Genomic DNA, 13,623 nt, shown 5'->3' with positions numbered 1-13,623 from the left:
GGCCCAGCCTCACCCAGACTCCGCCTCCAGCGGCCCCCGGCTGAATTGAGTTTGAGACCCCTGCTCTAGAACTTATTTGTGACACACTACATGCTAGAGGCGTCAGCCCCGTTAATATATTCACAATACGCTTAACCCCCAACCCTTTTTGTAAAACGTAAAAAAACTGACTGAAACACTAAAACAAACGTTAGTAACTTAATAACCTGAAAAAAACAAAACAGTCAGACTCTGCTACATTTTAGCCGTGTTACCATATAACACACAGCCAAACATTTTGACAGGGGGGCGTACACCTCTTAAAATCACTTTGAGACCAGTAAGCACAACCAGAATTAGTCCTCATATAAGGCAGAGCACCTTAAACTAGCACTACAAGGCATACTGTAACTTTTTTAAGAAAAAAAACAAAAAAAACAAGGCTTTTAAGAGAGCTTTTGATGGACGCTTTGATGTCCTTTGATGTCCTTTCATGTCCTTGGATGTCCTTTGATGTCCTTGGATGTCCTTTGATGTCCTAGTTAGTTATTGAATACCTTCTGCAAGAAAAATTGCAACTTAAAACTATCAATTAATAGTTTTATTTATTATTTTTGTTTAACTGTACACATATGCCATGTTTTAGGGCTTTATTTAGGTTTGACTTATAACAGAAAATATTTTTCTGTCAAAAAAGTAATTAAGTTGAGTTGCACAAAAGCTGGTTTTACTTCAAGCAGCTGGAAGGAATCTTGGACACAGTTAATATCTCGACAGAGTCCAAACCCTATGCTTTAAAAACACGTGTTTTGAAGTTACAATTAGCTTAAAGACTAGTAACAAAAAATATAAGTCATTTGCCCAATTAAAACAAAAAGATACCTTTGAATACTGGAAATTTCAAAGAAATCTTTAAGTTTAATTTAAAAATGTTTTATTGGTAAAACACACTTTTAAACCAGAAATTTAGCAAGCAAACATAAAATGAAGAACCGGATTGGAAAAATAAAATCTACTGTGTGAATTACTTTCTTTCTACATTTCCAGTCAAAACTGGAAACCTGACAAGAAATGATAACATCTTAGAGAAACTTTCTGGTAAGATAACTCTTTACATCAAAACAACTATTAACGTAATATATGATTAATACATTTTAACAAACTTGTTTATGGAAAAAAAAAATGGTTAGAAAAACTAATAACTAAACACCTTACAGACTTTAATTTGTTTTTTCTATTTTCTTATTAAAAGGACACACATCCCTGTTGATATCAAATGTGTAACCTCATGTATTCTTTTGCTGCCAAATGCTTTTTCTTCCAACAGCAGATTCCTATATCAAACGAGGATGGGTATTTTTTGGTTCCAGTCTCTATTTTATATCTTCAAGTAAAGAGCCATGGCTGAAGAGTAGAGAATTCTGTCAGCGACGAGGTGCAGACCTGGTGGTCATCAATACTGTGGGTGAACAGGTGGGATTTGTGATCATTTTTAATTTGCACAAGTGTCCATAGTAGCTTTCTTTATGCTGAAATATTTTTTGATTTTATGCTGAAGGACTTCATAGGGCAGTTTTACAGGCTCACATGGCTTGGACTGATGTACCAAGAAGAGCTGGGGGACTGGGAATGGGTGGATGGGACTCCACTAACCAAGAGGTTTGTTCTTTCATTGGTAAATTACATAAAAACATGATAGAAATGCACTGGGATTAGAATGGATGGGATACTTTTCCAGTTAAATTCTAAAACAAATCCATTTCTTATCATTAAAATGTAATAAATGCTCACTTTGCTGAAAGATTTGCTTGTTGTTAACTTTGTTTTCTTGGGTTCCAGTTACTGGGGTGAAAGCGAGCCAAATGGGTATCAAGGCAGAAATGAAAGCTGTGTGGAGATCAGGTTCTTTGGTGATCAGAACAGCTGGAATGACATACCATGCTACGAGCAGAATTTCTGGATCTGTGAGAAAAAATTGGCTCTGTAAACTCATCTACATACTAAAAAAAATAAATAAATAAAACTTGAAAAAAAAAACAGTTCAACATTGTTGATGCTGGAAAACTAGACCCCACTCAACATAAAGTTGTATCTTAACTTTGCTCCATTTGCAGGTCTAACACAGTCTCATTAGAAGAAAATGGAAGCACTGGTAGATCCCTAAAACGTTGGTTGTTATTTTAACAGAGACATTTGTTGTGTTTTTGTTACACATTTTCTCTTTAACAACTGTTTTTTGGTCTGCCATAATAAACATTTCAAACAGCAATCACTACATTGTGAGAGCAAATTTATTTGGACTCTGCCATATGCGTTGGATGATAATTTACTTTGGAGTTAAAAGATGTGCAAAAGACTGACATAAAAAGCCAAAAAAGAAAATCTGATTTAGTAAATTTGCAGTTTTTGTAATCTTGTACAATTTTTTGTTGTATGATTTCTTGAAGAATCAAATAAAAACATATTTCAAGTCTTTGCTTTGTATGGGATTTCTTTATGTAATGAAAGCTACATATTAAATGTGAACCAGTAATGATTTGTTGGAAACATCTATGTGAGAACCAGTGGGGCCTGTGTAGAAATGTCATTGTTCATTTCTCGTGATACTCCGAAACAAATTTTCAGTCTGATTACACCCAAATGGACCCTGGTTCCAAGCCAGGAACCAGTCTCGGACCCATGTTTCCATGTGGTTTTGGTTCATTTGCATTCAGACTGAGCTCCAGTTTGCTCTGAGTTTCCTCAGTCTGAATAGGCTCAGAGCGGAACAATTGGACATAACGGCCACCATAGCCGGGAATTATGGGATGTAAATAGAGTAGGAAGGAAGCAACCAATAAAAGCTTTAGGCTAATATTGAGCAACTTATTGAAATGTCGTTGGATGAATGCAGGCTCATTAAAAACAACTTTTAATGTGATACATGTTGCTTTTTACACCATTTTCACCCGACAGTCTACACATCATAAATACTAATCAGTGCACCTTCTTAACCGTCGTCTTCTCCGTAGCATGCCTCCACAATACAAAAGCAGCAGTAAAAGATGTTATACCTGACTTTGATACAGATGTTCAAAATTGGTCAGTGAAATACAATGTTTGAACAAGTTAACTATCCCAACACGGAAAGCGTCTGATTTCTTCCAGGTCTTTCATTTTCAGTCATGTGGTTTTGCTTGCAAGCTTTGGTTCGAAACAAATGTCCAATTGAAGGCAGTCTGAATACAGATCAAATTCACAGATCAGGATTCGATCTGGACAAATGGACTTTTCCAGTCTGAATACACCCTGAGTTAGCTTCTGAATTAATTAACATGCTTCACATCTGACTGATGTGCACATTGTTATACATAACAATTTTCTAAATGACAGGTCTTGTAGGTAACAGTAGCTGGAGTGAAAAATGGAGTCTAGTCTGGTACTGACCTGGTTCTTTTGAAAGAGTTTATGCATGCTTCGCTTTTGCAGCCCCTGCTCCTGCCTCCAGTTCTGGTCTTGGGCCAGTTGGACCTGTAGGCTGGCCCTGTGATCCAGGGTATCTGCAGAATTGACAGGAGTGCAGAAGCCATCTAAGTTAACAGAAGCTGAGAAAAAAAAAAAAGAAACCTACATATCCCCCTTCAGCTCTTCTGGTCCGGCTCCAGCTGTAACCTGGTCCACCTTGGCCTGGTTAAGCTGAGCTCTGCTCTGGTGCAAGTCTGAAGTCTCTGGATATCAGCTGAAGGGAGCAGATTTTCAGCAGGCAGAAATAAATGTTTGTTCAGGGCAGACAGCTCCATCTACTGGACAAAGAAGGCGACGTAGACCTGCGTGTGTTCCCCCTCCAGCTGCCAGTAGCGTCTCTGAAAATCCTCTGGGTGGAGCTGCAGACAGTTCACCTGCTGCTGTGAAGAATGAACCTGAAACACAAACACATCGATCACACACACACCTGCAGCTTTTCCACAACACCTCTTAGGCCTAAGCAGAGGAGGAAGCTGCTCCCAGTGACTTCTGGAAATCTCAGTTTCTTTGACGTTTAAAAGCAGTTTGATCTGTAAACTACATAAATATTCGCTTTTGTTTTTATATTTCTTTCAAACTCCTGTCAGGAGAGCTGTATACGTTCAATTTATGTAACGATAGTACATTTTGTTTACTCTTTCAACTCCCCCCTACTCTTAGCCAGACTAAGCATTTTAAATACATGATATAATTCTATTAAAAAAATATTCTGATTAAAGGCTGATTAAACAGCTTTGGTGATAAATGAGCCTTTCTAGAGCTCATCATTGTTATGATTTTAGATACAGAAACAGAATTGTACTTCGGGGTCAAATGTTCTCTAGAACAGAACGGTTGGTGGACTTAAGTGACCCTTCACTGATCATTTCACATCAGCAGAAGTTCATCGTTTTAAAACTCTAAGGGTTCTCAGTGGTCTTTTAATTAGGATTATGGTGTTTTTGGGCAAAAACCTGATGTTTTTTAGGACATAATTTCTGCAGGGCAGCAGTAGTTCATCAGAAATTCCTGTCTGAGTTGTGGGCGGGACCATTGGACATAGTCCCTTCCGCATGTCCACTACTGGGTATTTATGAGCCCCCTTCCCAGTGGGACATGCCCAGAACGCCCTTCACCGGGCAGTCTTGATGTGGAGGTGAAGTAGTTCTGCTCCAAGCTCCTCACAGCTGACAGAGCTCCTCCCTTACCTGTAAAGTTGCACCCAGCCAGATTAGCAGTGTTCTGGATGAACTGCAGCTCTCAAATGTCTCTGCCGAGTGCTGATACACTCACTGGGTTTAGCCTACAAAATTACATCAAATATGTTTTTAATATGGAAATGATTAAGTTTTAGAAAACTCACCATACTATGAGGCTTGTTTTATGTTATGGCAGTGTTTACTACTGCAGTATTATTGTCACTCATTTAACATGCAAGATAGTAATGGCTGTTTGATTTTCATTGCAGAAAATGTCTGCAACATCCACCCAGCTTCTTCTGGCACCATCAGGAGAGGCAAAGCGCCTTAAAAATGTGGAGACTGGATAGGTGAGACCAAAGGAGGAGGTGCTCAGAGAAGTCTGTACGTTTGTCAGCACGTCATGATCTGTGGTGAGTTTTACTTGGCATGCTCTCCATTCTCTCATTGTCTAAGTGTTGTTCATAATCACTGTCATTCATCCCACCTGTGAGCTACAGTCCTTTACACTCTCTCCCAGTTCATGATGTCTTAGCTCACGGTCCAGCATTTCACAGTTTCATCGTTTTTGCTCGTCTGTGTTGACCTTTTTTTCTGATCTCTGGGTAAGATTAAGTCTATCTCCTTGGTGTATCGATCTGAGTTTTTGCTAGATGTTGGATTTGTTTACCTCCCCTTACTGGATTCCTCCTTGTTCCATGACATCTTCACTGTGCTCCTTTCTGAAGTGGGAACTCTGTCTTTGTTAATGAGAAGTTTGAGGGTAATAAGAGATTATATTATTTGCCGGTGCTGTTCCTGTGGATGCCAAACAAAATGTGGTAATTCCCTTTTGTCTGTGGTCGTCCACAATGTGGTCACATCAGAAGTATCAGGAGTCTAAATGCTGTAGGGAAAAAGTACTCATCCTTGTCTGGGGTAATATTGGGGCAGTCAGACATAGGTCATTACAACAATTTCCCAGCTCTGCTGACATATAGGTAGTTCTTAATGACATACATTCATAATGACTCTGTGTTTTAATTTTGAGCTAACTTAACATTTGCATGCCTCTTCTGTTGTTACCTTAGATAATCATGTGACAAGCGGGTGCTGAGGATGAGGGAGAGGACACTGGTTAACACCGTGAGACAAGTTCATAAAAAGTCGATGAAACAGCACAGTGAAGCATGGACACAGTGGGTTTTACAGTACCTAACAGTCTGTGAACCACTCACTAAGTCCCCCTTTCTTTGAGACCCCCCACCCGGAAGTCAAGTCCAAAATTAAATCTGTTTCTGGAAATGATTTGAAGATGAACTCCACAGAAAATGTATTTTAAGAGTAAGGCTGACGGATATGAATATGTTTTTTTTTTTAAATATAAACAGTTTGTACCTTTTTTTTGGTTAATAGGTCACAAAGAAACTGGCAGGTGCTGCTTCAGGGACAGCTGCCTGGTGCACAAATGTGGGCAATGAACACAGTCAAGTTCTTGTCTCCGTGCTGACAGCTGCTGAGGGGCATGGACTGGACGCCATGGCAGCTGGCCTGATGAAGCGCTACAGAGAGGCAGGAGAGGCCCCCCCAAAAGTTATGTACGTGGACAGAGACTGCTGCAGTAGACACGGCCAGTCTCTGGTGAAGACTCTGTTTTCGGAGTGGGAGGAGCTTGAAGTGCGCCTGGACATTTGGCATTTTATGCGAAGATTTGCTGTAGGTGTCACAACAGAGGCTCATCCACTCTACGGAGTCTTCATGGCACGCCTGTCTGCATGCATTTTTGAGTGGGATCCTGAAGATGTGGCTGCTCTTCGCCGCGCCAAGGAGGCTGAGCTGGCCGCAAGGAAAAGTGGCCATTTCTGTAAAAAGACGGTCAGTGCTCAGATTTCTCGCAGGGAGCTGGCACTTCACTGTCGATTTCCCCCAGAAACCCATACTTTCAGGAGGGGTTTCAAAATGTGATGACCTTAACAAACAGAACCAGGTTGACCACTCCTCAGCTTTCTTTATTAAACCGGGGTCTCACTTTTATTCCCTCTAGGGGCAACAGAAACAACCTCCTGCCCCAGTGCAAATTTGATTCACAAAAACATCACAGAAGGGGAAAATTAACGGCTTATTTTCAAAATTCAAGCCCCACTTTGATAGGAATTTTACAATAGAAGAAACAAAAACTACCCTGTCCAAGGAAGAAAACTTTGTCCTTACGGAACTAAAACAACAAAAACATCATCGTTAAACCAGCTGATAAATGCAGTGTTGTGGTTGTCATGGAAAAGGACGAATATTTATGGGAGGGATATAGACAACTGAAGGATGAAAGATATTATAAACAATTACAGAAACCCATTTACCCCAAAACATTTGTCATAACTGAAATTTTCTATAAGCTATATGATAATAAAGTTTATTAATGCGAAACAACAACTATTTGATTGGCAGCTCGGAACCGAGAGACAGACAATTCTATCTGCTCCCCAACATCCACAAGGAACCAGCCTCCTGGAGCATTCCATTCACCATCCCCCCAGGCCGGCCTATAGTGTCTGACTGCAGCAGTGAGACCCAGAGGTCTGCCGAATTCATTGATTATTACACCCAGCAGGGCATCAGAACTGTAAAAAAAAACATTTTTACAAAATCCAATGACCCCCACGGACCAGATGAGGAAATTTTAAAATTACTGCACATCAATTTGACCCGGAATGATTTTGAATTTGACGCAAAATTTTTTTTTTTTTTTTTACAGATTAAGGGAAAGGCGATAGGGAAACGCTTCGCTCCGGCTTATGCCGATATTTTTATGGCTGAATGGGAGGTAGAGGCATTGGAAAAATGCTCCAAAAAGCTATTGCACTACCACAGGTATTTGGATGATATCTGGGGGATTTGGACACACGCAGAACAAGATTTTAAAATCTTCATTGAAACTTTAAATAATCACAACCCCTCAATAAAGTTAAAATCCTCCACCAGTCAGGAATCCATCAATTTTTTTGGACACCAAAACATTTAAAGGACCCAAATTTAACACACACAACATCCCGGACACCAAAGTTTATCTTAAAGACACAGACTCACATGCACTTTTACACAAGGACAGTTATCACCCAAAACATACCTTTGCAGGCCTGGTGAAATCCCAACTGCTCAGGTTCCACTGAATCTGCACGCTGAGGGAGGATTTCAGACAGACGACAGGAATGCTCTTTACAGCCCAGTCCAGCAGAGGTTACTCCAGGACCATCCTTAGGGGAGTCCTCAAAAGACATCCCCCCAGACACACCCCAGATATCACCTGCCACCTGGGGGGTGGGGGGTTGGGGGCTAAACCTAGCCAACTCCTCCCCGGGGAACAGCTAACAGGTATCCAAATTGGATTGCCCTCCCCTTTAAACTAAATCGAAATTTATTTAAATCATTTCACTTCCCTTCCTGGGATGGGGTGGTCCTGGGGCCCTGCCCCAGGCTGTATGGAGTGTGCATTTACCCCGCCCTCTGATGGAGGGTTTGGTCCAAACGTTTGTCCTTCTAACCCAGTACCCCTAACCTTAACCTTAACTGGATACAGGTTCACGTCCGGTATGTTGTCTGGTTCGCACCTGGTCCAGTGCCTGGTACCACATCTTGTACCAATTCAAGTCCGGTACTGCATCTGGTTCGGTGTCAGGTTATTGCTTAGAGTACAAGTACCCAAAATGTCAAAAAGTGACACGGAGGTCCTTAACAAATCATCAATATGTGATGATTTGTGAGTGAGAATGTGTTGAATGGGGAGTTCCGCTCTTGGATCATGAAAGGATCCAACAGATTTGGAAGGAGCAGCAAACCCACCTGCTTTGCATCCAAGACCCAGAGAACTTTCCACTGTACCTGAAGACAGGAACACTGAAGAAAGGGGGCGTGGAGCTGTGCTGCTACAGGTGTGTCCGTGGATCCACCTCCTTGGAGTCATTTCACCTCCACCTGAACCGTTTCATACCAGGTAATGTGCACTGAGCATCTAGATTCCTAACCTTTTTTTTAAACATTTCAAACACTAACTGTTTCCATTTCCTTACATTTGGTTCATTATCTGTTTAATTCAGGAACCAGTGCTACTGACGCGCATTTCCAAGCATACCTCCTAGAGGGATTGATGCGCTGGAATGATGATCGGATGGAAGATGCTGTAAAAGGAAATTCCTCCATCCGGTTATTTGGGAGCGCCATGAGAGAGGCTGTGGACCAGCTCAGCCAAGCGGTGCTTGGGAAGCCCTGGGATGAGCGTTATCGCCCTCCTGGAGCATATACAGGTTATCATTTGTTATTTTGGGATTTATCTATTTGGCTCTTAATGTCACAACAGTATTAACAGCTCTTGTATTTTTTTTTTATTTGTGTAGGTGAATTGCTGGGTATCGAATACCTTTACAACCAGACTGGCAAAACCCTTACCCCCATGCTCCAGACCCCAGAGGAGGAGGAGGACAGGCAGGTGGAGAGAGTCAGTGACCAAGACCTACAGGATGAGGGGTTTGAGGAAGACATCGTGGAGGACATCACTGTTCCAGTGTTATATGACCCCCACCATGATGCTGTCACCAGCCCCTCATCTTCAGCTCTTCCTCTGCTCACAGCATCACCAGATGAGCCTGCATCTTCTGCACAGCACCTTTCCTCTGTGCCGGTGTCACAGACCAGTGACACTGAAAGCAGTCCTTGTAACGAGGCAGAGGTAAGACATTTTAAAGAACCTTCCTTCAATTTTAGTCTCATCTTATTCAGCATGTCAATATTTCTAACATTATTTTGCCTTTCATTTGAATTTGTTAGGCAGCTGTCATTGGACCTGATGGCATCGCTGGCTGGGACAAAGTCCAGGATCTGGCTTCCTACCTTGTTGGACTTCGTGAGGCTTCTTACCTCACAGAGCCACAAGTAACAGAGGCCATTCGTCTTTGGACTGCCCTCCCAGACTTTGACAAAAAGCGGGTCATCTACCAGCCTCGTCATCAGCCTCAATTGACACATGGCCGCTTTAAGGCACCAAAGCGTTCTAGGATGACGCCAGGAGTGGAGAGTGTTAAAAGATGTTTGGACATCCTGGGGGTCCAGCTCAGTGGCCTAGCACCAGTCGCTTAGTTGAAGCTATTTGTGTAAAGCTCTGTGCTACACACAAGACTCCTACTAAGAAGGTTGGAGTTAACACTCCAAGGTGGTCCAAAATCCTCACGGATTACCACCACATCAGGGATCTGGTTCTGAGCAGTCCCAGGCTAATGGATGCAACAACCATCCAGCTGTTCGAGCTCAACCAGAAGACGCTCATTCAGTGGTAAGAAAGGCATGTTATTTTGATCAATTTCACTGACTTTTTTAAAAACATAAATATAATACTGTTGATTCATTTTCAGGTTTCAACGGCGGCAGAAAAAACAAGAAATGAGTGTTCTCACTCAGGGACTGATGTCACCAGATCCAGTTGCTGTGGCTGATTCACAGCTTCCATCTCCAAGAGAAAAGATGGATGAGGCACCATCAACATCTGGGCCAAAATTCCAATTCTCTCCCCCTCCAAATAGAGAAGGACAGGCTCCAATTCTACGACCAGGTCGCCGGCCTGCTGCAGCTACTGCTGCTTCTGCTGCTGCTGGGTTATTGCTAGGGACAATAATTCTAAACCCAGGTATGACTGTGCTGCCTAATGTGATGCCCAATGTGATGGCTGTGCTTACTGCTGTTGCTGTTTCTGGAGCCACAGCATCCACTACTGGTGTCATTCCACCTTCTGCTGCGACTGCTGCCCCTGCGTTCACAAAAGTAAATACCACTATTTACTCACGGGCCTCAAACGGAAATCTTGGTTGGTAGAAAAGCGCTAGTGTGATGACAGTAGATCTCCTCCTTCTTCTCTTCAATAAGTACACCATTTACTACAATCATATTTTACCATGTAACTATAAAATTATTGTTGGATATAGTTGTATTTTTTAAACTTCACTTTTTGACATTTGTATGTTAAAAAAAAAAAAAAAAAAAAACTTTTTACAGGGTCTATTCATTTTATTAAAAATTTTGCATTTGAAGTGTTTCTTTGGTATATTTTCAATTAGAGCAACACAATTTGCTCAGTTTCCCAGAATAAGCCCCCTCCACACCCCATCAAGAAAAATTGGAACAAGGAAAGATTTTTCTTTTATTATTTAATTAGTTACGAGTTAACAGTGTAAACATGTCAAAGAATATTGATAAACAATGAAAATATATTGACACATTTAAATAACATTTTTATAATATATCAGACAACTAAACAATGTTAGTGATATATAAAGTAATAGGCCTAAATACACTCAATGGCCCCCCCCAAAAAAAGTCTCCACCAAAAAAAAGGTCATGATACGCTCCAATATTTCGTTGGACCGCATTTAGCTTTGATTACGGCACACATTTGCTGTGGCATTGTTTTGATAAGCGTCTGCAATGTCACAAGATTTATTTCCATCCAGTGTTGCATACATTTTTCACCAAGATCTTACATTGATGATGATAGAGTCTGACCGCTGTGCAAAGCCTTCTCCAGCACATCACAAATATTCTCTGCGTGGTTAAGGTCTGGACTCTGTGGAGGCCAATCCATGTGCGAAAATTATGTCTCACGCTCTCTGCACCAGTCTTTGAGCCCGATGAATCCTAGCATTGTCATCTTGGAATATGCCCGTGGCATCAAGGAAGAAAAAATCCATTGATGGAATAACCTGGTCATTTAGTATATTCAGGTAGTCAGCTGACCTCATTCTTTGAGCACATTCTGTTGCTGAACCTAGACCTGACCAATTGCAGCAACCCCAGACCATAACACTGCCCCTATAGGCTTGTACAGTGGGCACTAATCATGATGGGTGCATCACTTCACCTGCCTCTCTTCTTAACCCTGATGCACCCATCACTCAGAAACAGGGTAAATCTGGACTCATCAGACCACATGACTTTCTTCAATTGCTCTAGAGCAGTGTTTTTCAACCAGTGTGCTGCGGCACTAGTGTGCCGTGAGAGATTTTCACATATCTAAAACATTTACCCTCACTCTCAGCTCTGTGTTCATCCAAATGGCCCTGATGTAACCCTGGTAGATAGTTTGGAATGTGCAAGATCGCAAAATACATTTTTCTTTGATTCTATAAATGACTCTTTAATCAGAATGATGCTGCCGCAATCTGGCCGCTAAACTAGCTGCAAGCTCTGTTTTTAGAAAAGTCCCGCCCCTTCAACTGTCTCCGCCAATCATTGTTGGAGGCTTGATCACATGTCATCAGTCTGACCAATCAGTAGTGATTAACGTCCTCACTTCCTGCTGTGATTTGGCTCATAAAGTCTCTCAGTTCCAACAAAAATAACTGGTAAAGCTCATGTTTAGCGGTGCAGCTTTCAGCGGGATCCGACGTCAGACACTTTAAAAAGTGAGCAAAGGATGAAGGAATATGCGGGCATCTGCGTGAGTTTATGCACTACATCCCCCATGATGCATTGGGTTAAAGCAGTGTTTCTCAAATGGTAGGGGGCGCGGAATGACCCGGAATCATGCCCTTTATATTATTTACTAAACAATTAATCGGAGAACCGTTAGTGACCATGATATCCACACAGAGAGAGGGGGGAAATATTTAATTAAACCTCAAGAATTGCGAGGGAAAAATATTTAACAGAGATTAAAAGAAATGGAAAGACAAAGTGCGCGCTGGAGGTGGGGGGCGGGGGCTCACACATGTAGCAGCGCACGAGTCAAACAGAGAGACAACATAAAACGTAAAGAAAATGAGAGACATTAGAAAAGAAGAAAAAACTGGAACCATTTGACTATTCTCGATGTATGAAGGAACAGAGTCTGCAGGAAATAATTCTATATATGTAAATAAATATATATATATACATATTAAATATTCTATATATATATTCTACAACCAACAGACGCCTGAGAATTGAGAGAATCTTCTCTAAAACCCGAGCAGATCACAACTGAGAGAAGAAACAGATTACATCCACAAAGCTGAGACACTTTTGTCTTTCTTTATGCTTGTGACAAAGAGGCAGGGGCGGTTGGATCCATTTGCAACCATAAGGTTTAATGGCAAAGTAACAGCAGGAACAAGCAGAGGTGAGGTCAAAAAACAGGCTAAGGTCAAAATAGGGAGCGATGCAGGATAACAAAGAGATTCAGAAAAAGGTCAAACACCAGGAAAATCAAACTAGGAATCACTGTTCAGACTGTCTGCAAAACCAAGACTGGAGACTGGAGAGAGAAGTGGCTGAGGCAGGCTTAAATGCAGGATGGTACTGATGATGATTGAAGCCAGCTGTGTAGACAGGAAGCCATACCAGTGGCTGATGGGGGTTGTAGTCAGGGAGCAGCAAGGTTAAAACTCTGGCGAGGGCTCCCTCTGGTGGTTAGGGGTTGAAACTGAGGGTGGAACCATGACAATGCTATTGTGAAAAAAAGACTGTTGGTTTATTACACTTTCATTTATTTTTTGGGTTGTGGTTGCAGAGTTGTGTGTTGTTCACTTCAAATTTGTTTAATAGGAAAAAAGCTTAAAATATACAGACTTCAAAACTTAATAGTTGATTGCTGGTTCTTTTTATTTATTTTTTACATTCTATATTTAAGGGATATATAACAGAAAACAAATTTACACTTTATATGAATAAAAACATGCTTCCATTGTGGATTTTGAGCATAATCTTATATAGTAGTTTATACATATATATTTTATATAAAAAAACCACAAGCGATGAGGATGGGATTCAAACCCAAGCGTGCAGAGCACAATGGATTAGCAGTCCATCTCCTTAACCACTTGGACACCTCATCCTGATATGCAACAAGGTTAGCAGGAGCTGTCTTCTCAAAGTAGCAAAAAATATTTTTGGAATTAAGCGATATATTGTCTTTTTTCGCAGGGGAATTAGCTCAAATGGTAGAGCGCTCGCTTAGCATGCGAGA

The 13,623-nt window shown here is 41.3% G+C and overlaps 2 protein-coding genes, 1 long non-coding RNA gene and 1 other non-coding gene across 7 annotated transcripts in view; 2 read left to right on the top strand and 2 right to left on the bottom strand.

Moving 5' to 3' along the window:
- The window catches only part of LOC112141678 (C-type lectin domain family 17, member A), a 3,381-nt gene extending 929 nt beyond the window's left edge, over positions 1-2,452 (top strand). The window contains exons 3-6 of one of the 4 annotated variants that reach the window (XM_024264815.2): positions 1,027-1,077; positions 1,310-1,452; positions 1,538-1,638; positions 1,819-2,452. In XM_024264815.2, the coding sequence (XP_024120583.1) occupies positions 1,027-1,077; positions 1,310-1,452; positions 1,538-1,638; positions 1,819-1,966 (443 nt within the window). In that variant the 3' untranslated portion in view covers positions 1,967-2,452. Of the gene's footprint in view, positions 1-1,026; positions 1,078-1,306; positions 1,453-1,537; positions 1,639-1,818 lie in introns of all 4 variants that reach the window. The other 3 variants (XM_024264814.2, XM_024264817.2, XM_024264816.2) reach the window with 3 other exon arrangements.
- The window catches only part of LOC112141679, a 9,639-nt gene extending 5,715 nt beyond the window's left edge, over positions 1-3,924 (bottom strand). The window contains exon 1 of the long non-coding RNA XR_004947361.1: positions 3,406-3,924. This is a non-coding gene — a long non-coding RNA (uncharacterized LOC112141679). The remainder of the gene's footprint in view (positions 1-3,405) is intronic.
- Positions 3,925-8,430: 4,506 nt separating this feature from the next.
- Positions 8,431-9,829, top strand: LOC112141687. Its single transcript, XM_036210808.1, has 4 exons — positions 8,431-8,628; positions 8,732-8,938; positions 9,029-9,360; positions 9,459-9,829. Exons 2-4 carry the CDS (start codon positions 8,782-8,784, stop codon positions 9,765-9,767), a joined length of 798 nt encoding a protein of 265 aa, XP_036066701.1. The 5' UTR covers positions 8,431-8,628; positions 8,732-8,781; the 3' UTR covers positions 9,768-9,829.
- A 3,580-nt stretch (positions 9,830-13,409) lies between these two features.
- On the bottom strand, positions 13,410-13,491 carry trnas-gcu. The gene has a single exon. It is a non-coding gene; the product is annotated as a tRNA-Ser (tRNA).
- Positions 13,492-13,623: the final 132 nt, after the last annotated feature.

This window comes from Oryzias melastigma, unplaced genomic scaffold, assembly GCF_002922805.2.
Source record: "Oryzias melastigma strain HK-1 unplaced genomic scaffold, ASM292280v2 sc00251, whole genome shotgun sequence".
Lineage (NCBI taxonomy): Eukaryota > Metazoa > Chordata > Actinopteri > Beloniformes > Adrianichthyidae > Oryzias > Oryzias melastigma.
Note: the sequence above shows the minus strand (reverse complement) of the source record. Positions and strands in the feature narration are given on the sequence as shown.